The sequence below is a fragment of the Mus pahari genome, chromosome 2 (assembly GCF_900095145.1).
Source record: "Mus pahari chromosome 2, PAHARI_EIJ_v1.1, whole genome shotgun sequence".
Taxonomy (NCBI): Eukaryota; Metazoa; Chordata; class Mammalia; order Rodentia; family Muridae; genus Mus; species Mus pahari.
This window is the reverse complement of record NC_034591.1, coordinates 79,238,042-79,260,385: the sequence shown is the minus strand read 5'-3', so window position 1 is coordinate 79,260,385 and position 22,344 is coordinate 79,238,042. Positions and strand designations below refer to the sequence as shown.

The window sequence follows — 22,344 nt, the reverse complement described above, 5'->3', positions numbered from 1 at the left end:
GCGTCTCAGGTGACAGCTATATCAGGCTCCTTTCAGCAAGCACTTCTTGGTATTAGCAGTAGTTTCTGGGTTTGGTGTCTGCAGATGAAATGAAGCCTTTCCTTCAGTCTCTGCTCCACTCTTTGTCCTTCTTTGAGCTCTTAGACAGGAGCTCTTAAAGGTTGTTGTAGTGAAGATGAAGGATACAGAAGAGAAGAATTCTCTCATGCAAGTTGTTCTACTACTTGTGCAGGGTACCCTGCCCCCCACTATTTCCAGTTGTGACTTGAATAGCACCTGTCTCATAAAGCACAACTTAAACATCTGTGATTGCAGTGCATAAATTAATAGTAATTATTCAGGGTACAAACTTTACTGCTAGCACTTCACCCTCAAAATCATCGCAAAAATAATGAAAGCCCAATATAATTGGTGACTACATTAAACGACTTCTTTCAGAATTTGTCCGTGAGCTGCCACTTTCCATCTGTTACAAGATTTGCACAAAGAGCAGCACCTATGGGTGTGCCGTCTCTTGTACCCTGATGATAAATCTGTGTGATATCTTTACAGACACTCATCTCAGAAAGGGGAAACTGACCACCTGAGGTGAAGTCACATCAAGGCAATAAAGTGCAAAATTCTGGGAGCAATTGCTTTATAGAAAAATAACAGCTGACTATTCAGATTGCAGAAATTTAAATTAAACATTTAATAATTTTGGAAATAGCAATTGGTTCATGTGCAGGTTAGTGTATGTCAACTTGAAAGATTGTAGAGCTAGCCATATGTGGTCTCTAGTGTAATCCTAGATAGTATGTACACAGTTAAAGGTCAGGAGGTAAATGTATAAGCTTACACTAAGGATTGTTGACATAGCAGAAGCCATTGTCTCAGAGGAAACAATGCCTTCTTAACCCCATGCTAAAAGAACTATCAGAGTCAGATCATGGCATGAAGAGTTGTGGTGGTTTGAATAGGAATGCCACCCAGAGTCTCATGAACCTGGTCCCAGCCAGTGGTACTGTTTGGGAAGGAATATGCAGTGTAGCCTTGGTAGCCGAGGTATGTCACAGGGGGAGGCTGTGAAGGTTCATTCCCAGTGTACTCTTGGTCCCCTGCTTTTGGATCACTATGCAAGCTCTCCATTGTTCCTGCTGCCCTGCGCTCCCTACACCACTGTGGACTCTAACACACACAATGTTATAGGACATGAAAAAGATACCCACCCTATAAGGCATATGCAATGAGAAGAAGGCAAGCTTTGTTGAAATTAGTTAATACATTGTATTTGCAAAAATAAAAAATGTAATCTACAGAATATAAAATAAATACTTGCTTTAATATTTTATCATTTCCCAACATACTTATGTTTAATAATTTGACTAATAGCCCCCCACGATCCTCTGCTTCTACAGTTTTTCCATTCATTGTTAGGTTTTGTACACTGCTCAGCTCAGCTTGTCCTTCTCCCTGTTCTAAGGTCCCTTGCAAAATGAGCAGTGCCTGTGAAATGCACGCAGACAGCACCCATGCAGAACACTAGGACATGTCCATTCCTGTTAACAAGTGTGCCTTTCTCTCTGCGCTGCTTCTACTGCATTTCTTTCTTGTGCTTTGAGCTTCAGCTTCTCCTTCAGAAGCATTTGTGTGGGTCAGAACTAGAGCTCCCACCATGTCTGTATCATGCATTCAACAGTACCGAGGGCTTTACTTCAACGATTTCCTTTTATTCTTTTGCCAAGATCATGATGTAGATTTCGTTAACCTTTAGTGAAGTGAAGAGTTAAATCTGAACTCTGTATTGGGGTGGGGGGGGGTGTGGTTCTTTATTATCAAAATAAAAGTTCCTACATGTGCTTTTTTATTTAAAGAGTATTTAATTGACTCCTTTCTAAAATATTATTTAAATATGATAAACAAAAATTTCACTTAAGGCTATGCTTATATATTTTCAAAACCATTTACTAAATAATTTAACATACTTTTATACATGTACTTAGATCATCTTATTAATCATATTATTCAGCTTTCTTGTAGAAATGCACTTCTGAACTTTAAACAATTTTGGAATTAGAAATTACCACATAGTGTTTGTCAACTTTACAGGAAGTAGAGATATGTGGGAAGAGGATATATCATTTGAGGAAATGTTTACCTCAGATTTACCCATAGTAATGTCAGTGAGGATATTTTCCTGATTGACAACTGATGGAGGAACACCCAGCCCACTGTGGGTGGCATCATCCTTAGGCAGTTTATTTTTAGTGTTATAAGAAAGCAAGCTGAGCAAATTATGGAGAGCAAACAAGTAAGCAGCATTCTCCCCTGAGGTCTCTGCATCAGTGCCTGCCTCCAGGTTCCTGCCATGCTTGGAGTTTCTACTCTTGGTTCCCTAGATAATGAACTTCCAAACTGGAAACTGAGAAATCCCCTTTTCCACACTTTGTGTTTGGTCACAGTGTTCATCACAAAACAGAAGACTTTGATTTGTAAATTAGTTATGTACAGGGAATCTTTACTACAAATGTTGGTATCTGTACCTTATTACTGGGCAGTTGGCTTCTAGGAAGCTATGTATAAGATATAGTTTTTGTTCTAGTTTTTTTCTACTTATTTCTGTACACTTAGCAAGACATTTTTTCTTCTCAAATAGTGAATTTTAAAATTTTAAAGTTTTAAAACTTTTCCCCCATATACTGGCCTAAGTCTTTTTCAGCTTATATGTCCTCATGTCCTTTTATCCTTTGCATTCTTCTGTGTCTAGATAAGATTATTTTAGTTAGTGTTCCCCTCTCTGTCTCTTTAGTCCTTTCTTCCTTGTTTTCTTGGTAATATTGGGGATCAAATTTAGGTCCTTAAACATCAGAAAACAGTACTGCATTAAGAACTATGTCTTTATCCCTATAGGATAGCTTTCTCTTAAAAATGTGTGTGTGTGTGCATCATATATGTATATTATATATGTACATATATATAAACTTTATGCATGCATATAAAATTATCAATATTAATTGTACAAAGTGAGTAGTCTCCCCTTCCTTGGAGGTCATTGGCAAACTGGCCTAAGAGGCTGAGGGGAGCAGAGGAGGTTCAGGCTTCAGACTACCACAAGTATGATGGATTGACTTCTGGGATCAGCTTTAGTGAGACAGAACAACTTAGACAGTGGTAGGGATTTCCAGGGTGGGTGTAGATTATTGGCTAGGACTGAGGTGCTGGGGAAACATCATTTAAAGGAAGAAGAATTTCAAGAATTATTGGGAGAGAGGATGTAGAATCTGGAATCTGGCCATTGACAACATGATTGTCTTTACAGGTGAGGGGCATAGAGGTCTTATGCCACAGCAAGTAGGCTAAGAATAGGGAGAGAGTGATCCTAACTCCTGCTTGCCCCAGGACGAGATTTTTCAGTGTCTTGATCACATCTCACTCTTGCTCCAGGCTAGCTCGGCTGGCTGCACATGTTCACAGTGATCTTCCCACAGATGCATTTAATATACAGGGTTATAGTCACCCTTCTATTACTTGTTTTTTTTTTTAATAATTATTTGTAGAGATGATACTTTTTATATTTCTTTGTTATTCCCGCTCTTTCATTTTTGTTGTGTATACTCATTGTTCATGGTACCATTCCATAAAGACATTTTTTATGTAAGTATATATAATGCGATTTTTCACAATTCATGAATGTATTTTGATCATAACCCCTCCCTTATTCTTTCTCTCCCTTGCTCTTCCGCTCCACTTCTTTGGTAGAGCCCAGCTGCTTTTGTGTACTTTTTATCATTCTATGCGTATCTGGGAGAAAAAAAATGATGCCATATTTATCTTTGTGAGCTGGGTCACTTCATTGAACATGATGATCTGTCTTTTTCCCTACACATATCATTTCATTCGTTTTTATTTCTGACTAAAAGTCAATTAAGAAACTCAGTGTGTGGAGAATTCTTAAAAAGTTATAAATAGAATTTCCAGCCATACCACTTCTGTGTAATCACCAGAGTCTCCATACAAAAATGATTTACTGCATACCCGTGCATATTTGACTATTCACCCACAGAGTGTTACAGAAGCACCCAGATACTCACTAGTGGATGACTGGAAGAAGAGACTCTGATATAAATCAAAACCAGAGTTTTTCAAATGAACCTTAAATCTCCAAAATATTTAATCAAAACGTGATCATTATGCTGAAATTTTGAGCATTAGAAAGATTATTATTAAAATGATTAACAAACTTAATAATATGTGCAATAGCTATTTATTTGTTTAGTAATGGCTCAAGGCATAAGTGAAAGTCTTATCTTACATACAGACCTAGTTTGAAAGTGCCCATAACATGCTGTTACATAATATGCAAATCACTTAATTATGATTTTTAATTTCCTTGTGTATGAACTGGGTGTTGGATGGCTGCTTCAGAGATGAGGTGAGGTCAATCTGTACCAGGGGTTGGGCAGACACTGACATCTTCTTTCTTCTCTCTTGTTTGTTGTGGATTGTGCAGTCTCGGCTGTTCTGTGCTTTTACAGCATCCTCAGGTCTGCACAGAGAATCTTACTATGCCTATCTTATCTCCCCTTTCTTCCTCTCTGTAAATTGATATAGAAAGCATTAAGCAAGGGGTATGTAAAGAGTCATGTTTTGTGCATTATGTTTTGTGTTTTATCTGATACATAAAGGCACAAAATTTTTACCAGTGATGCCTCTAGTGAAGTTCCCATCCATGTTCACATTGTGTGGTCAAACTACACATATCTGTTGTCTCTAACATGTGTTGGATCTTTATGATATGAACCATTGAAGCTTGTAGCCTTTTGAGCTCCACAGTGCCCAATTGGTGTCTATGATCACCCCGGTGGAACAGCGCAGAAACTTCATACTGCTGACTAACTCAACTGGCTACCCACTAAACCCTCTCCAGGCTTCCCTCCTGAACTCAACCTGGACAGGCCAGTGCTAGCTTTCCTCTGTGGTGGTGGCCAGATCTCCCCTATTTTAGTGATTTCTGAGTGTAATTGGTGGTTGTTATTCTTCTGAAGTTATCTTTGTACATTCCCTTCTGAATATTGAGAATTTTTAATTGGCTGCTATAAATTGATGGACATTTTAATATTTATGCATTCAATTTCTTTGTTATTTAGGTTCCAAAACTAAGGAAGGAGTGGTTCATGGAGTGACAACAGGTAAGCTCTGCTGTCTTTTATCCAGGGATGATATCCCTAATGCCTTCTAGGCTGAATTTACTTGATGCTTATAGTTCAAGATATAATTGTAAAAGCCATTGTCTACAGAGGAACATGGGCCAATTTATTTTTTATGTATCTATTTTTTAATTTTGGTATGGTGAGATGGAGTTTTGCTACACAAGCCAGAATGGCTTCTACTTCAACCTTCTAAGAACTGGGAGTTCAGGCATCCCCAATGGACCTTGCATATTGGCTTTGTTTAAAGTTTATTGTTTATGAAGTATTTTTAAATAGACAAATATGGATTAAAAACTTATAGCCCAATATTCTAATGGCTAAGAATGATGGATTTAAATTTGTTAATGGTATTTAATTCTAATATTTTGGTATTTGGGTAGTAGGCTAAATACACAAAATATAATGATGCTATTATCAATTTAGATATTTGATATAAACATTTCCTTATTATTTAGTATTTACACCACCAGTTATACTGATTAGAACCTTGCCTCTGTGATTAACAATCCTTTTTGGAAAATATACTTAATAGTGTGTTATTTTTAAAAAGCGATATATTTTTATTTTATTTGTATCCACTTGGCATAATTTCAAAACAATTTTCAATAAGACTAACATAACAACTACTAAATTAATAGGACTAAAATAATAAAGATCAAAAATGACAAAGACAATGAATTGACTGTGGGAGGAAAAGGAAGAGGAGAACAATAAGATGGGAAAAACTAAAGAGAAAATAATAAACATAACCAAGTTGCCAAAGCTTGGTGGTAGCTAAAGTCCCTTATGTCCATTTGCCATTCATCAGACTTCCTTAAGTGGGAAAAGACCTTTCATGAATGTACTTGATATGATCAGGAACCTTGACCATGACACCATGTAACCAAGCAAATACATTGCTTTATACAGCATCACACAGTGGCAACCTGTGTCTTCTAGTGGCTCTTTCCTGAGAATCATTTGCTAGCCATGGAGGAAAGAGCTCATTCCTTTTAGCACACTGATAAAGAATAATGATGCAAAAGCAAAATTGAAGTCCTGGAAGTTCACAGTGTTGAGGACTTCTTTCAGGTGCTGTCCCACAAAATGTGCAGATAGCAAGAGAGTAAGCAGGCTAATTGGTTCCTGGAGGTGGAAACTTAGGCTTGACTCTAATAAGATAGATAAGACAGGTACAGAGTGCTGGAAGCCCACATCCAGAGCAACAATATTCCAGTTTCCATAGTTGAGGGAGAAGCAACTGGTGAGATTCAGAGTTTATTGTGGATGCATTGTTCTCTATTGACAACTTTGGAAATGTTTAATATTTCCTGAATAACAGGATATAAAGCATGAGTTTTTATACTGTGTGGAAGAGAGGGGGGCTGGAGGAGCAAGAGAGGTAAGAGGGGTGTGGAAAGTTTCTGCAGTAGGCAACATTTTACAAATATTCTCTAGAGAATAATCGTCAGCTGCTAGCTTGCATTTCCATAGTTTTATAATGTTGAGAATTTTACATGCAATATCCTTTTAGTCTATTAAGGAACTTGAAATGCTCCACAGTAGATAAAGGCACATAATATAATATAACCCAGAATTCTTGAAATTTTACTACTGAAAGTTCCCTTCAATGTTTAACTATATCAAATCTAGTGTTTAAAAAACACTATAAGAGACACTGTTAAGCAGCACGGACACAGTGGTGTGGTTGTGGGCACCGTGTACCACCATTCTACCAGTTAAGAACCCTGATACAGTTAAGAACAGTAATATATAGTATCAAATATACTGTCACAATTAGTCTGGCCATGAAGAAATGCATTGTCAAGAAAGGCCACAGTAAGTACTATTTCTCCCCATCACATAAAAATAAATTGCTTAATTTATTGAGTAGTATTGGTGCTGCCCAAAAGCTAAGAATTTAGGAACATTTTGAATTCTGGAATTTCAAAGAAGTGACACTAGATATGTTTGAAGTGTTGCTGAGAAGGGATGGTAGAAATGACTTTGGGAAGTGAGGTCACAGAGCTGGCTTTGACACTGAAATTGTGCAGAGATGCTCAGACTTGACACTGCACCTGGCTGCACTGTTTTGTGTCCACTCGCCTCAATGCAAACCAAATCCAATTCACTTGTTGCTATGTGTTATAATTAAACTCCCAAATTCTAATTTCTGCACTAAACTCATATTCAGTGTTTGGTGAAACATGTCACTTCTACCTTGCTGTCTTGTTTCTTCAGGCTCCTGTTACCTATGGTATATGTGTCTATAGAAATTGACAGCCACTAGAAGTGGAATTATTAAAGTCTCTGTCACACCATCACGTTTTACTCTGTTGTCATTCTTGATTTTCTTAAGTGGCTGAGAAGACCAAAGAGCAAGTGACAAATGTTGGAGGAGCAGTGGTGACTGGTGTGACAGCAGTCGCTCAGAAGACAGTGGAGGGAGCTGGGAACATAGCTGCTGCCACTGGCTTTGTCAAGAAGGACCAGATGGGCAAGGTATGGCTGTCTGTTTTATGATAACCCTGGACACCATGGTCCTTGCATGCGTAAGAGAGCATGCATATGATGCACACTGTGGGGAAAGGCTGCCTTTAAAGGGCTCTTATTTTGAAGTACTGATTTCCTTGGGAAATGTCATGCACACAATAACCCTGGTTGTTTTAGTTTCTGGAAGAAAGCTACAGAACTAAAAAATGTAGTAAACACTAAGAGACCAGTGACATTTCAGAAAGAATGGTTGCTTTCATATAAATGGTGGGTCTGGAATTCCTCTTTATGGCAATAGCAAGCATTTTCATGAGTAATTTCTACACTTGATCTTAGCCATAAGGCCAAGAAGCAATCATGAATAATTTCTAAATTTTCAGAATGAAGATCTTTCATTCGATTTCTTTGGAATGATGTCATCTCTTATTAAATGACATATTTGCATATCATGCAACAACTCATTACCAAACATGATTTTGCCAACTGGAAGACTTAAAGTGCATACCAAAAACAAATCATGGTTTCATATGGTGATTCTTACATTTTCAGAATTTTAAATATGCTTCTGTATAAATATGAGGCTTCAGTGACATATTCTAGGTATAATTTTCCTATCAAATGTTAAAGAAACAGGTTTCACAAACCTCATGATCTTACAGTAGGATGAGTTTTGCATTTTTATGTCACATGTCCTTTTATATTTTTTGAGAGATTCCAGCTCGCCCCCCCCCCCCCCAAAAGCCCACACTTGGTTTTCCGTTTCTCTGGTTCTGGGTCTTTGTTATATGACACCTTCCTTGCAATGCCTGACTTACTTAAAGTTGGAACCATTCTCACCCATGAAAACCGTAACCTTTCTATTCTTATTTCTTCTTGTTTGATAACGTGTTATTGCATTTAAAATAAATTAAATAATCTACTTGGTCTGAGTATGTTGTTTATTTTTCTTTGTCCAGGAAGGCACTATCATAATGTAAATATTTATTTTGATTGTTGATACTTCATGTGTCTAGGCAAGTTCCTAACTACAAATTCAATAAGGAATAAGGGCTTATTAAGGATAGAAAGAATGCAGAGATGACAATTTTCTGAGGACTAATAATCATATGCATGGTGTAAAACCTTTGGCTATTGATTGATCCAAAAGTTGTAATCAAATGGGTTCTGAAGTGGACATCCTGAAACCCAAAAGAAAGATACTTTCACCTGTGGGCAGACTACTGTAGGTTTTCTCTATCTCAGTCATCCTAGGTGGCAGAACAGACCATGGATAATGGACTGGGAAATTGAGGATTCATAGCCAGTTCTGTTGCTAGGGCAATTAAATATAACCCAAGATAATCTAGGAAGTGTTCAGAGAAGTGCTCAGCTGACGTCAACATGGGACTGATCAAGTCAACTCTGCTCTGAGTGCAATATGCTTTTGTGGTAATCTCATTTTTGTGGTAATAACTATATTAATGCCTATTTTCCATTTGACATTGTAATCATTTGTTTATCTTTACCATACTTAAAATTTTAAGAGACATCAGATTAGTATCGAGGAGTCTAGAATTGCAGGTTCTGTGACAATCTAATGAAAACAAGGGAACCTCTTGTCAGAAAATCCCATGATCACACATGTACAACAAAGCACCAAAGGAAGGGCATCAACAGACCCTCAATTTAAAACCAACTCCTCATGTACAATGAGGAATGTGGAATTTGTAGAGGGAAAGTGAGTATCAAGTTCCTGTAGTGACTGGAGTTACCTGATGACCCTCACACACATCTATCTGCACATCACATGTCTACCTATGTCACCAATACGTACCTTCCTTTGTCTACTGATTGAATTGTGTAATACTAGAGTTAGTGGAAAAACTTAGTGCTTCAGAATGTATAAAGGCTGCGAAGCATGTCTCATTCCGTTTCCCACTTTGCCTGCACTTAAAACATGCATTATAAGTCACAAATGGTTTATTAAAACACTTCACATCTTGTCAACTCAGACTTATTTTCTACCTTTTATAATAACAATCCTTATTTTAGTATTCTAAAGCAGAAATCTACCAGTGTTACAAAATGAAACATTTGCAGATATTTCTCCTAGAGGAGTTAACTATGGGCTCCTAAAATTTTATAATATAAAAATGAAGTCATAAACAGAAATTGCAGTAAAAAAATTGGGATAAAACCCTGTTGGTTTGGGGTTAGATGGGTGATCTTCATAGTATAGTGGTCATTTGGTAGCTATGAAAACTTGTGCTAAGTGCCTGAGACCTATTCTTATATAATGGGGAGCTCTGAGTTCTGCTACCTTACGAAAAAGCTGATAAAGCCCAATTTAGAAATGAAGTTCTGAATATCTACAATAACTCAAGAAATACTCAAGTAAATGCCAGTAATTGTGGCTATATTTCTTGATGCAAAACATATTCACAGTTTAAATAAACTTGAATTTATTTCTAGTGAAATTCGAAATATTTTATTTCATCTTTCAGATTCTAATTAAAATTATCTTGGTGAAAAGAAACAAGAACACATGTGTTAACTTTTTTAATTGATTGTCAGTGACCCCAGTTGGCCCATTTGTAACAAATAATGATTTTTTTCTGGTGTGTGAGAAACTTAGAAAAACAGGGATTTGATCAGTAGCACTCAAAAATACTAATAGAAGGCTAATAGAAGGGATTATCCACACTGTCTTAGTGGTTGGGTTTCAAGGACCAGTTTTTCTTTTTTTTTTGGTAAATATTTATTTATTTATTTTATGTATATGAGTACACCATTGCTCTCTTCAGACACACCAGAAGAGGGCATCAGACCCCATTATATATGGTTGTGAGCCACCATGTGGTTGCTTGGAATTGAACTCAGGACCTCTGGAAGAGCACTCAGTGCCCTTAACTGCTGAGCCATCTCTTCAGTCCTGTTCCCAGCTTTAATAAGGTACAGCCAGTTAAAGAAGAATGTGTTTATGTCGTAACGCATGTTAACAGAAGAATGTTATATTAAGTGTACATACAACCACAAACTACTGTAGCAATCAAGATAATTAACGTAATCAATGACTTAAATGACTGTGGCGGCAGTCAGGTATTATTAACTGCAACAACTGTGTCACATATTAAGTTTCAAGGGCATTCCCTCCCTCCCAGTTCCTTACCCCTGATAACTCATGAGCAACATCTTGCCATATCACCCACCTTCCAGCCCCTGGTAGCCACTATTCTAACCTGCTTCTATGAACTTGATGTTTTCTTAGAATATGCTCTACATAGACGAGAGATCCCAAAGTATATACCTTTGTTCTTCTGGTTTACTTTGTATCGTATAATGTCCTTAAGGTTTATCCATGCTGTGGCAAATGTAAGGATTTCCCTATCGGTAAAGACCTTTTGAAGGCTAAATAATATTGCATTTGTGCACATATACACACACATCTTTACCCATTCAGCTGCTAATTACTCTTTGGCTTGTTTGCCCATCTTAACTATTGTGAGTGGTTTCTTTCTTTATATCTACCAATTTGATTTTCAGACTATATGGTAGCTGTGATTTTAGTGTTTGAGGACTTGGTAGTGACTGAGTTACATTTCTAGCAGAGGTACTCAAGCTTCCCTGTCCTATACATCCTCATGATTCTTGCTGTGGGTTGTTGTTTTGATGACTAGTCTAATGGCTATAAGGTGATAATAGATCATTGTGGTTTTGAATTGTATTTACTTAAGTGTTAGTGAAGAATGACTTTCATATAGCCCTCGGCTATTTGTATGTCTTCTTTGATAAGTGTCTTTCCAGCCAATTAGTTCAGTGTGTGTGTGTGTGTGTGTGTGTGTGTGTGTGTGTGTGTATGTGTGTGTATGTGTAGTGTTTTGGTGTGTTTATATATGATATGTGTCTGTGATATATATAGTATATATAGTGCATTTTATGTGTAGTTTGCATGTATGTAATATGTGCATGTGAGTTTGTGTGTGTGTTATGCAAATTCACTTGTCTGTACAGGCTTGTATAGAGTACATAGATTGACATTGGGATATTTTTTTCAGTCAATTGTTTCAGAATTCAACTGTATCCGTTTCCTAGTGTTGAATTTACAGGTGTGCACTGTCAAGCCTGGCTTTTCACGTGGGTCTTGGGGATCCACATCAAGGACACCTGTTTACACAGCAAGCATGTTACCCAGAGAGCCAACTCTCAAGCTTCTTTTGTCCATTTTTTTCTCCTAACCAAAATAGATTTTTTCATATCTCTTGTATTTATTAATATGAACACTTATCACTATAAACTTCACTCTCTCTTTTTTCTGTTTTTTTTGAGACAGAGTTTTTCTGTATAGCCCTGGCTGTCCTGGAACTCACTTTGTAGACCAGGCTGGCCTCGAACTCAGAAATCCGCCTGCCTCTGCCTCCCGAGTGCTGGGCTTAAAGGTGTGCACCACCATCGCCCGGCTAGATTTTTTTTATACAGTATATTCTGAATATAGTTCCCCTCCTCCAACTCCTTCCAATTCTTCCCCATCTCCTCTCTCATTTGTATTCATACCCTTTCTGTGTCTCTTAGAAAACAAACTGGTATCTAAGGAATAATAATAAAATTAGATAAAACAAAAACAGAAGAAAAGCAGTGAAAGAAAAAGCACAAAAACACAAATGAATGCAGAGACATACATTGACAGACACAGGAACCCCATATAAACCACAAGAATGGAAGCAATGATATATGCTTAAAGACCTGTAAGTTAAATACAGTGCCTTGACAAAATATTAGAAGACAAAGAACCTCCAAAGATGCCACTGAGGTCATTTTCTATTTGGCATCTACTGCTGGGCATAGTTTGTTACTCCAGCGAGTTTTGCTTGGAGAAACTAAGTTTTTATTTGCCAGTGGTTACGGATTGGAGCAAGCTTCTGGTGAGGGCTGGAGGCATGTGTCCACTTCTCCTTTCATTCCCTAGGACTCCCTCTGGGGCAGCTGTGCAGTTTCTGTACATGCTGCCTCAGGCTGGGTGAGTTCCTGTGTGTGTTGGTTCTGCCACGTTTAAAGGCCTTGTTTCCCTGGTGTCTTCCATTCCCTCTGGCTCTGATACTATTTTTACTTACTTTTTTTTTTCTATTGAGCACTGAACATATACATGGTTTACAAATTGTTTCTCCTCTTTACAGGTTACTCCTGTATCTTGATAGTGGTCTAATTTACAGTGGAGAAGCTGTCAGTCTGATGCAGCTTCTATATATTTGTACTCTAGCCAGTAGACTTTGAGTTTTGCCTGCCCACTGCCCCCAAAATATTGTTCAGACCAATGTTGAGAAATTTTCCTTTGTGCTTTATTATAATAGTTTTAAAGTTGTGTTGAATGTTGTGTTTGAGCTTTTGGCTGTTCAGTTTTCACAGTGATGTCATTTATGACTTCCTAGAGCTGCTTTCCCCATTGTGTGCTTTTGACACTTTTGGCAAAGCTTGCCTGCTGTCGAGTCTGTGGGTTTACAGTTCTCTGTCCAGTGTACACATTATGCCAGTATAATGCTGTTTTGGTTACTCAAGCTTTGTTACAGATTTTTAAATCTGGCATTCTGATGCCTCCAGGTCGAATTTGAAAATTTGATGTTATTGCTTGTTGCTCAAGGTGGCTTTGAATAAAGCCCTCTGATTTGACTCTTATGGGTTTAGGGTTTTTGTCTATGTCTGTAAAATGTTTCATTTTAGTTTGGGGACGAAGCACAACCCAACTCTAAGCCATTTTGGTGATGTTGGTGATTCTTTATATCCATGAATACAGGTTTTCTTCCCATTTACCTCTGTCTCCTCCTTTTTTAAAAAAATCAATGTTTTATAATTTTCAGTTATTTAGGATTTAAAACCTTCATTCAATTTATTTCTCTGTATTTTTTTACTGATACTCTTGATGCTCTTGACACTATTTAAATGGAATTACTGGTTTCTTTCTTAGATATCTGTGTAAAACTGAGTTTTAATTTTGCCTATTGATTTCATATCTTGAAACAACTTTATTTGTTTAATAGTTCTATTTGGTATAATATTTAGATTTTTTACATGTACATATCAATTTGCACATATAAAACATATGTATATATTATGACTGTACTATAAACAAGCAGGCATAAACACTTAATGATATAAAACATGGAAGATTTTATAAATGACTCAGTAATAGGTAGACCTGATTTACAATGTGCTATGTGTAAAAACTTATTAGTTGCTACAAACTCATTCAGTTGATTTTTACAGTGGAAACTGACTAATATGAGTTGACAGAAATACAAGCTAGTAGTGGTTTTATGCACAGCAGATGAAACTAGTCCCCCTTTTGACAGAGAGAAAGATCTGCTTGTACCAAGAATGCTGAACGAAGGAAATTACTGGCCTCCATGCTGTTGAGTAATGGAAGTGTTTACAATGCAGAGCTAGTCACAAAGCATCTATCTGGGACATCTGGCCTGTCTGTCTGTTATAGCTGCTTAATGGTGTTCTGTTTGGGCCTACTGTTCAAATCAACCATTGCTAAATAAATGGACATCTCTTTAGTTCAACTTAGAATGCTCTGAAGAGTTGTAGCCAAATATTTTAAAATGTTTTTAAAATGAGTGAAGGACTGAGTTAATTGTGGAGTGTGCTGTCTTGCGTATATGATGTTGCTTTGCCTCTTATCCTGTGCTTTTAGGTATCACCCTATCCACATGGAACTCATAGTTTTCACACAGGTAAGCTTGAATCACCAAAGATAAGGAGTGTTAATTATTTTTCTCCAGAGTCAGAAGGAAGTACTGAAGCATTGATAATTGTAAAACATTCATCATTGGATTGTAAATAATTTTTTAAATTTATCTGTCTGGTCAGTTTTATTTTTTGGATTGCATTTTATTTTATGTAGTTATTTTTTTTAGACTCCAGATTTTATTCCCCCCACCCTGTCCACCCTCTGACTGTTCCATGTCTTCACAAGGATGTCCCCTGCCCTCACCCAACCAGAACTCTAAATTCCCTGAATAAAAATGTTTGAAAACCTTAATTTCAAGACAGAATAAAACACATGCAGTCTATAATCATTTCTTGATTCATAAGAAGAGAACTAACCAAATGCAGAAAGAACAGTGTCATGCTTGGCATGGTCTTTAATGATCATGACATTATTCTCCCTGCTTCCTGTTGGCATGATTGATGTGCGCAGTGTTGTGCAGATTAACTCTTAAACACTGAAACTGAGCTTGATCTGATGACATATGCTGCCTCTAGGTGAGTCATTTGATCACAATCTCACAAAGAATACACAGGCCATAGGCAAGCTTTTGCATTTCTCTAGAGAAATACATATATTACAGGTGGAATCAAAGGTAAGGATTAGTGAAATACTTTCCTTTATAGTAAGATATTTTCCTTCAGTGTTTAATAATGGTCAATGTAGTAAGTCATCTGAAAGTATTAGAATCTCAAGTCCTGTCTGCTCAGTTGAAGATAGTCAACACAGTATTCACACCTAAATGAAAGCTTTGTGATACAGTGAATGATCTGCTCTGTGTTTGCTGTGGCTGTAGAGTCTGTGAACATCATTGGAATCTTAAAGTATGATAATACCCCTCAAAGGAATAAACACAATGGGCTTAATTGATCTGTTTCTAAATCAATGATGCTACATATCATCAGTAGCATTTTTGCAATGTGATCCATCTAAAATAGTATTTTTACTAAAAGGAGAACATGCCAACCGTGTACATTGTTCCTACTTAGAAACACACATGTTGAGTGGTTGTATTGTACTTGAATGTTTCACTGCATTTATATGTATGGACATGAATGTGAATATTAGTGACTTCTAATCAAAGAAAGTTCTAAATGGAAAATAATTTTGTAATTGTAAGGAAAAATAGGCTTACTGAACTTTTGTTTGTTATAATTCCAAAGCACTGAGTCATTTGCTAATATGTGATTGGTATCGAGATGGATCAGCAAGAAATGCATGAATCATGAATGCATAGACCTGTCTTGATGTATGTAGGCCACTGAGGGCAACAGACATGATTATCCCTAGTGAAAAAAATGACCATAGTAGGTATATTCCTTAAGCTTATATCTATTATAGAAAGAGTTAAATGGCTTTTGTTATAATTCAAAGACTGGGTTAAACTGGGTTTTTGTGAATAGCAAATGAAGTAGCCTCAGCCAAATAATAACCATAATATTTCAGCTGTTTAGACACAAGAACACAAAACTTTTTCCACTCAAGTTCTATGTTCAGTGGTTTATAATCTGCCAGCAGGAAACCTTCAGCAACATAGACAAGAATAAATATGTTTAAAGGCAAGACTATGGATGACGCTCTTTACAAGAGAAATTGTAAGGCCAGCATGGTAGTATGACTTTAAGCATACCAGTGGACAAATACAAGCTATACTAGGCAATCTGTTTATTTCCTCACAAATGCTGGCAGAGATTAATATTCTAACAAGTGCTCCTACACTTTCATGAATTGGTTTTAAAAATTTGTTATTGGTTATTTTATTTACTTACATTTCAAATGTTATCCCCTTTCCTGGTTTCCCTGCACAAAACCTCGACTCCGTTTCCTCGCCCCCTTGCTGATATGAGGGTGTTCCCCCCACTTTCACCTCACTGCCCCAGCATTCTCCTACACTGGGGCATTGATTCTTCTAAATACCAAAGGCCTCCCCTACCGTTGATGCCAGACAAGGCCATCCTCTGCTACATATTCAGCTGGAGCCATGGGTCTCTCCATGTATACTCTTTTGTTGGTTGTTTAGTCCTTGGGAACTCTGGGGGATCTGGTTGGTTGATATTGTTGTCCTAATTGGTGTTAGTTGTATACATGTGAACATACATTGCTACTGTCCTTTCACATAAAACCATTGTATAATATTTTTGATAGGGTTTCATTTGAACTGCTACCATTATGTTTAAGATGATTTCAAACTTACATGATTGTATGAAATTTATTTATTAAAGGGATTAAAAATGATACACATATATGCACACACCCCCCACTACACTTCTACAATGGAACAAGTTAACATGCCTGCTATCTCACAGAGTTATTCCTCTTTATTTTTTAGTAACAGAAGCTAAAAGTTACTCTTTTGGAAAATTGCTTACATACACTCTATATTAGGTATTGTCTTTACATTCCTGAGCTCTCCAGACTTGCTCACACAGTTGACTGTATTCTTTTTAATGTCTTTGCACATCTAACTTGTGTTTTTATTTTGTAATGAAATGGCAAACTCTTCATATGGAGGCAGAATCTGATTAAAATGTGTTTATGTGACAGTCACTAATCTTATCCCAAATTCAAAGAGTAAGAAATATTTGATTAGTTCCTTTTTTGGATGTAGGCTTTGACTAGAAACATAGCTTGCATTGCTACTTATCAAAGTAAAATAACAGAAAAATGTCCTATAGTTTTCCAAATATTCACAACACACAACAATTCAGGACATAATTCAATTACTGATACTTCCCTCAACAATTTCAGAAATAGAAATAAATAAGACCAGTTGTGTTTGCATTGGAATATTATGATCATGAAACTGGGAATTAGATGTTATATATCATGAATCTGATCATTCTAATAGGTGGAAATGAATTCTCAATTCATACATAAGAATTCCTCCATGAGAATCTTTATTAAAATTTCTAATAACATTTTAATTTTTAGGTATACTTTAAGAATCCACCCTACTCCCTGGTGTAGTGGAATTATTAAGCATATTTATAATATTTTCATGGTAATATTTAATTTCCTTTAGAGCTATAATACATAGTAAAACAAACAGTGTAGTCTGAAATCAGTGAATAGATAATGGTGAAATAAATGAAAAATGGGAAAAATGTATATTTCAACTTCCTTTTTGTCTTATCTGTCATTAGTATGTTCTTATTCAAACAATATGACTAATTTGCTTGGAACTCAGTTCATACAAATGAATACAGTTGCAGGTCTGTGTATGCAAGAAGTAAAATGAAATTTACATTTTAACCACACTTGTGAGGGGATGTTTGAAGATTCACATCTCTATTTGATTACTGGGTGTCCACACAGAAAAAAAATGAGAAACAATTTAAATATGTTATATGATTTTCTATCATGCAACTTTAGGAAGTGAATACTCAGCTTATCTTGGACACTTCAAGCTTTGTGCAGTGGATTGTGTGTTATCTGATAATTCTCTGGGGGTAGGCATGTGCTTCTTACTTATGCTACCTAGCTTGGAATTAATCTACCTCTCATACAAAGTCTAAAAATTACTAGAATATTTCATCTTTAATTTAATTTTACAACATATCTAAGGCCAATACCTTTCAAAATATCTCTGCTAAAACTAACAGAGTTGCTTATAGTAGCAATCATCACTGCATGGAGGACAGTCACTGTAGGATTGAGACAGAGGTAGTTCTTGCATGTTCTGTTAGAGCTACTTCATCCCTGCTACTCCATCCACTTTGACAGCCATCTGGTGCTGATCTTTATCCCCAGGGTCTGGTTTATATGCCCTATTTTACTCAAGCATATAGAAAGTGTGGCTGGGTATAGAGGGCAGCTCTGTACTTCATGGAGTGTGGCATTATTCTCATCTCTTTCACCATGCTGGATGAGGTCACCACACTGCTTTGAGCACTGACATTTTTATCCATGAAATAGAATTGCTGAATGAAATGAGCTCAAAATGTTTTGTATCTCGATTCAGTGGCTTGAATTTTAGGACAGTTGTTTTTCAATTATGCATTGCTAGAACCCTGGCAACTCATTTAACCTTTCTAAAGAAGCCCTCATCCTCTGTAATTGACCATCCAACTGCAGAGTTGGAATGAAAAGGAAATGTGGCAGCAAAGACAAACAATCAAATGGACTGTAACATAATTGTGCTATTTTTCTGTAAAGAATCTGATGTTTCTATTTATACCTTTGGTTTCTATGTGATTATTGAGATGATTTTTTTTTTCCATTTTGGTGTGGTTTGGCTTCGTTAAGTGGTCTAACACCAAAAGGAATACACTTGAGAGAGGAGATCTCTTTATTGGGCTTAATAAAATGAGTCACATTCCTTGTCTTAGTTTTTTTTTTTTTCCTTGTTGATCTGATTAAAATTCTCTGACTTAAGCAACTTGAAGTAGAACAGTTTTCTTTCATTCACAAATCATGGGTACAGTACATCATGGCAGGAAAGCAGAGGCAGCAGAAACGTGAAGCATCACGTTTAAAAACCTAGTGAATGCTAGCAATTCAGTCATATATATATATATATTTCAAATCCCTAGCCTAGGACATGGTATTACTCACAGTGGACTAGTTTCTAGTTTTCCCAATTCAGTTACCTAATCAACATAACCTCTCACAGGCATTCCCAGAGGTTAATCTCCTAGGTGATCCTAGATTCCATCAAATTCACAATTGAGGTTAGCAATGACACCTCTGTTACTTTGAATTAAATTTCTCAAAACCACTAGGTTTTATTAAATGTTACCTTCATGTTTTAATTCGAAAGCGTCCTGTTCAAAGGACTTTGAGAAACACTGGTATAAATAAATTTTAAAAAATTATCATTTAAATTGAAAATACCAAGTATTTAGCATTATATTGCAAGGGTATAAATATCTTTCTTAGTGTCTCTTCACACCAGATGCATAGAGAATAATTCTAAATATTCTTGGAACACAGATACAAGATGGCCTGGGTAATGACCCTCCTCACTCTGTTTTCCTTGTCTTAGTAATAGTCATTTTAGATCCCAGATAAAAGGACACTCATAGCAAGTGATGATCTCTCAGCATTTCATGTCACAACTTATTTTTTTGGAGACACTTTTTAAAACATTCTTGAAAGGCGGACAAAGACATAATTCCTGTGCTCCATGTGAGATTTCCCATCAAATCACGGAAAAGATTCTGATAGCCTAGATGGTGAGAGTCTAGCTAGACCAGCTATGAAATGGGCAACCTCATTATCTTAACCCCTTTCCTCTCAGACATTAGAGGGGTACACACAGAAACTGTCCCCTTATGCCAATTCAATGTGCTAGAAATTCCTAAAGTAGGAGTTGTCCCATAGATCAACTCCTCACAGAACTTTAAGGGGTCTTGTCTAAGGTCTATTGAACACTATGGTTCTGCCGAGAGAAGAAGAAGCAAGAAAGACACAGAGTGTTCTTGCTCTGGCTGGTGTTTGGTAGTCATCCCAGATTTTTGAATGGCTCTACCTGTGACTACTCTCCTGTGTGGTTGAGATGTGCCTCACTAGCACAATCCCAACCTACGGCCTTGGGAAAGAGAACTTTCTCCTTGCTCTCTTCTCTCTTTGTGGTGAGCCAGCCTACCCTTCTTTCCAACACCTAATTTGAACCCAGAAAACCTAGGAATCTGTCATTGCAGTGTTGAATCTCATGAACTGAGGTTAGTGTGGGAAGGGCACAGGGCTTTCTGCTGATGCTCACATGTTGAGCATGTCTGTGTCACAGATTAAAAATGCAGTGATAAAAGCATCCCTAAGTACACACGGTACACTGGCGGAAAAGCACTGCAAGTATGCCTCTCCATTCAGTGTATTGTATTTTGTGTTCAAGAGTTTAACAGTTCTAGATTTACATATAAGGTTATTTATCAAAGCATTGGTAATGATGCATTTCTTAAATTCTAGAAACTTGGCAATAGCCACTAGGCTAAATACATTATGGCTTATCCCATGTAATAATGACTTGAACAGAAAGGTACAAAAGAGTAATGGGTGTCATAATAGGTTGCTCTTGCTGCATTAAGTGAAAAGATGAGGTTATAGAACAGTATTAAATTTATAAACACTTTTGTTATTAAAACAAACATGTTGTGTGATGTGTGTGTGTATTTCTAAGCACTCTTTTCATTTAAATACAATTAGAAATTAAAAATACAACATTTTATTGTACTTGTCCAAATTCCAACTTTAATTGATTTATAAAATCATTTTAGCTATGCAGGGCATTAATGCAGTTATTAATATGACTGTGACCATTGTTCTTTATTCATTTACTTAGCCACACATATATGAATTGGCCTACCTAATTCATACTATGTGTTCTACTTTGCACCAAGTATTATAACTGTAGTGATATAGAAGGTTGAATTCTGGGACCCAGTCCATTGACATCAATCAATTTGCATCTTGTCTCCTCCCAGAATGAAATCAGATTTTTCTTTCTTTCTTTCTTTCTTTCTTTCTTTCTTTCTTTCTTTCTTTCTTTCTTTCTTTCTTTCTTTCTTTCTTTCTTTCTTTCTGTTTGTTTTTTTGAGGTAGGGTTTCTCTGTGTAGCCCTGACTGTCCTGGAACTCACTCTGTAGACCAGGCTGGCCTCGAACTCAGCAATGCCTCTGCCTCCCAAGTGCTGGGATTAAAGGTGTGCGTCACCACTGCCTGGCAAAAGAAATCGGATTTCTTTTGTGAAGTTCTGAAGCTTTTGATCATTAAACATTCCTAGCTGGATTAGTTCTTTTATATATTACTCTTGATAATAATTATTAAATCAATATGAAATACCATTTCAGCAATTCTCTTTCTTGTTGGCTTATGATAATTGCATGCCTTATCCAAATACCAGAACACACTTGAACAAAAGGTTTCTAAGAGCAAAGAATTGTATTACCTGAGTGGTTAATTTATTGGCTCATGTATATTTGACAAGAATTTCTGATCTTCTGAGCCCTGATAATTAGGTGGCTTTGCCAATTCTTATGTTTGGACTCTGAGAGAGAGTTTTCCTCATAGTCAGTATATGCTAGGGTAACAAAATGCATGCAATTGAGTAATTCGTGAAAAACAGAATTTACTTATCACATTGTAAATCTGGGAACTCAGAGATTGAGATGAGTTTCGTGTCCTGGAGGATCTCGTCTTTGTTCTACGGTGACATCTTGTTACTGTGTCATCGAGGGGAGCATTTTCAAGGTGAATAGAACTGAAGGGGTAAAATTGCCTCCTTGTACAGCACAAACACCACATGGCACTATTACCTGTATAGAGCCTTACCTCACAATTGGGACATTAGTGACTACATTTCAAGTAATGGGTTTTGGGGATATTCAGGTCATAATAGCCATTATCTTTATTTTCATGTACCATTAGAATGTTATCTTCTTCTTTTTATTAATATCATTAACAGTAGGGAGAAATCCCTGTATTACATATCATTCCCTATGTGCTTGTTATCCAGTTTGGTAAGACACAGAAAGCCACAAAAGCACACTCTGGAACTTTTCTGTTATCGTCATTTCACTCCCAGTAGTTAGACACATCCGTAGTGTATGGGTTTATTTTATAGCTGAACAGGAATCTCACATGTCATGTGGGAGTTTTTGAACTATACATGTTTGTATTTGAAAGCAACATTTAACTGTGCATTTTCCTTTGGAAATAACACCTTCCGAAACAATTTTCCCCAGCTCAAATCCAAACATACACAATGTTTCCTGTAGTAATTAGAATATAAGCAAGAAAATGAAACTCAGAGGTAGGCCCAGAAAAGATTTCATGTTCNTTCTGCCTTTATTGCCTTTAACTAGTCATATAGGATGCCAGTTTTTTTTTTTTTTTTTAAAAAGGTAAATTCCTTGGAAAGGAATACTTCAGTTTACTTAATAACAAGGATAAGAGAGAGAGAGAGAGAGAGAGAGAGAGAGAGAGAGAGAGAGAGAGAGAGAG

The 22,344-nt window shown here is 36.6% G+C and overlaps 1 protein-coding gene across 1 annotated transcript in view; it reads left to right on the top strand.

The window, feature by feature from the left end:
* Snca (synuclein alpha) overlaps positions 1 to 22,344 on the top strand; it is an 89,900-nt gene that overhangs the window by 5,309 nt on the left and 62,247 nt on the right. Inside the window, exons 3-4 of the mRNA XM_021190761.2 lie at positions 5,127 to 5,168; positions 7,528 to 7,670. Of these exons, the coding sequence (XP_021046420.1) occupies positions 5,127 to 5,168; positions 7,528 to 7,670 (185 nt within the window). The remainder of the gene's footprint in view (positions 1 to 5,126; positions 5,169 to 7,527; positions 7,671 to 22,344) is intronic.